General features: G+C 34.4%; 1 protein-coding gene across 1 annotated transcript in view; it reads left to right on the top strand.

Moving 5' to 3' along the window:
- The window catches only part of LOC144979129 (uncharacterized), a 7,610-nt gene that overhangs the window by 2,054 nt on the left and 3,056 nt on the right, over positions 1-2,500 (top strand). Inside the window, exons 3-4 of the mRNA XM_078925730.1 lie at positions 147-208; positions 1,026-1,242. Of these exons, the coding sequence (XP_078781856.1) occupies positions 147-208; positions 1,026-1,242 (279 nt within the window). The remainder of the gene's footprint in view (positions 1-146; positions 209-1,025; positions 1,243-2,500) is intronic.

Genomic DNA, 2,500 nt, shown 5'->3' with positions numbered 1-2,500 from the left:
CCAAAGGACAATAGTCATAAGGTAAATAATTTTTAAAAAATCCTTTTACAGCACAAGATGGCATGATTTTTTGTTTAAGAGTTTAGAGAAAAACTTGCACATGATAGTCTTCAGCTTTTTTTTTGTTGTTTTTATTTTCTATATAGACTCCAACTCAGAGCCTGAAAGTGATGCAGAACAAAGTTCCATATCACATGATTCATTTGTGGTAAGTATGTACATTAAAATAAAATCATAACATTTGTATAGCGTTTATCCACAGTTGGCACCATGCTCAAAATGCTTCACATCAACATATTTTGTGGTGGACAAAACACATTTGCCACAAAAGATGAGACCTGCAGTCTGTTAGGCGCAATACAATATTTCAGGACAAGGACAACACTGTTTTACACCAGTGAGATCTCCTAGTTTTTTGTTGTTAAAAATTTTTCTTTGCAGTGGACTTCGCCAACAATAACACTATTTTAAACCTTCCTCGTTATATTTTGAAGTGATATTCATTGATGAGCCATTCACATTTGAAGTCGTTTGTTTTTTTATTTGACAAAATGTGAAAATGATGCGTTTCCAGGAAAAATTAAAATAGCTTCTGTTGGGATTATACTTTTGATCTCGCATTTTGTCCAAATTCTCTTGCATCGTAATGTTTATCAACTTTTTTTGTTAACTATATTGCAGTTGCAAGGTTAGGAAGTTCATATTGTTGCAATGACAACCGTTTATATGTCCAGAATCGTAGTGATATAAAAAATTGTTTTGTAGTTGTTGGTCCTGGTGTAGGATTTAAAGAGTTGGTTAAAAACGGTTTACTGAAACCCTGGTTGGTGTATCTATATTTATCCAAGCACAGTTGAACATATTAAATACTTAGACAATATGTCTGCCTTTCTCAACTCTTTTTTATTATACTTGCATTATTAACCAGCTAATTGTTTAGTTGGATTATTAAACAATGGCTCTTCATGTTTATTGTCAACATGAATAAATTGATTGATCTGTCATCTTTTCCACAAAATATACAGGGTCCCGATTTTGTTGCTGACTCCGAGTCTGATTCCTCTACGTACTCTGTGAGGTACCCAATGCTGAGTACATCATTGTCTTTGGAACCTAGTGCTCATTCCCCAACTCAGTCAGAGCCTCATCCACAACTATCACAGACTGAACCTCGTTGCCAGTCTGGGACCCAGGTTCAACCCGAATGCTATACACTTGCAAACCAACGTGTTACGTGCAATGGTGAGTCATTTTTTTGTCATTCTTCTCCTTTGATATTTGTGGGATCAATTTTAATTTACCCATTCCTTTTAAAAGAAAACTTCCACCCCCTCCATGGTGCTGCATTTGTGTTATTGCATTTTTTTTCTGTTTTGGCAGTGCTGCGTCGCAAAATACGCTACCATTTACATAACAAGCACAAATCCAAATTTGATAGGGTGGACATCTTAGAATCTGAAACCCCAATGTGTGAGTGATATCAGTGAAACCAGCCATAAAAATGTTCATGTTTATTTTATTGGGGTTTTTTTTTTTTGTCTGTAATAGACTTAAATTGCTTGTATTGTAAGTGTTAAAATGGTTTTTTTGTTACAACCCATCTATATATTAAAACTGTTTCTTTGTATTTCTATGATGCTTAAGGCTTTTTTTCACAGACCAGCTGGAAACTTAACGAGAATCAGAGTAGATAACATTTTTATTAATCTTGCAACCTAAACAGTATATGATGATTGGGAGCATTTAAAGAAAAGCACATTTTCTTTTTAATTTGTCGGTACTAAAATTATACTTTGATAATGCCTGCTGTGCTACAAACCCTTTTGACTTCCAGGTTCAATATTTTTCTTTATTCTAAAATTCTTGGGTTTCCTTTCAATGACAACTGAGATCATTAAAATTCAGCTCACAACATGATGTGTGTAGATTTGATGAAAACATATGTTCGAGTTGAGAAGCAGTGTTCACGAACTTGCTGATCGTTTTTACTAGCATTTATTTTCCTAACTTACCTGTATCAATTAACAAAGGCAAGACTCAAATATTTTCTATCTGAACAGTGTGTTTGTTATTGAAAGTCTGGGGCCCAGGTTCAACCCGAATGCTATACACTTGCAAAAACCCAAAGTGTTTTCTGCCCCAAAGGGGGGGAGTCATTTTTTTGTCATTCTTCTCCTTTGATATTTTTTTGGGATCAAATTTTTAAATTTAAACCCCTTCCCTTTTTAAAAAAAAACTTTCCCCCCCCTCCCCTGGTGCGCATTTGTGTTTTGCATTTTTTTTCTTTTTGGCAGTGCGCGTCGCAAAAAAACGCAAAAAATTTTTCAAAACAAGCACAAATCCAAATTTGATAGGGTGGCATCTTAGAATCTGAAACCCCAATGTGTGAGTGATATCAGTGAAACCCCCATAAAAATGTTCATGTTTATTTTAATTTGGGGGGTTTTTTTTGTCTGTAATAGACTTAAAAATTTTCTTGTATTTTAAGTGTTAAAATGGT

Source organism: Berghia stephanieae, chromosome 9 (genome assembly GCF_034508935.2).
Source record: "Berghia stephanieae isolate SIO BIC M18660-M18661 chromosome 9, UCSD_Bste_1.3, whole genome shotgun sequence".
In the NCBI taxonomy this organism is placed as follows: Eukaryota; Metazoa; Mollusca; class Gastropoda; order Nudibranchia; family Aeolidiidae; genus Berghia; species Berghia stephanieae.
This window is presented reverse-complemented; position numbering and strand designations above follow the sequence as displayed.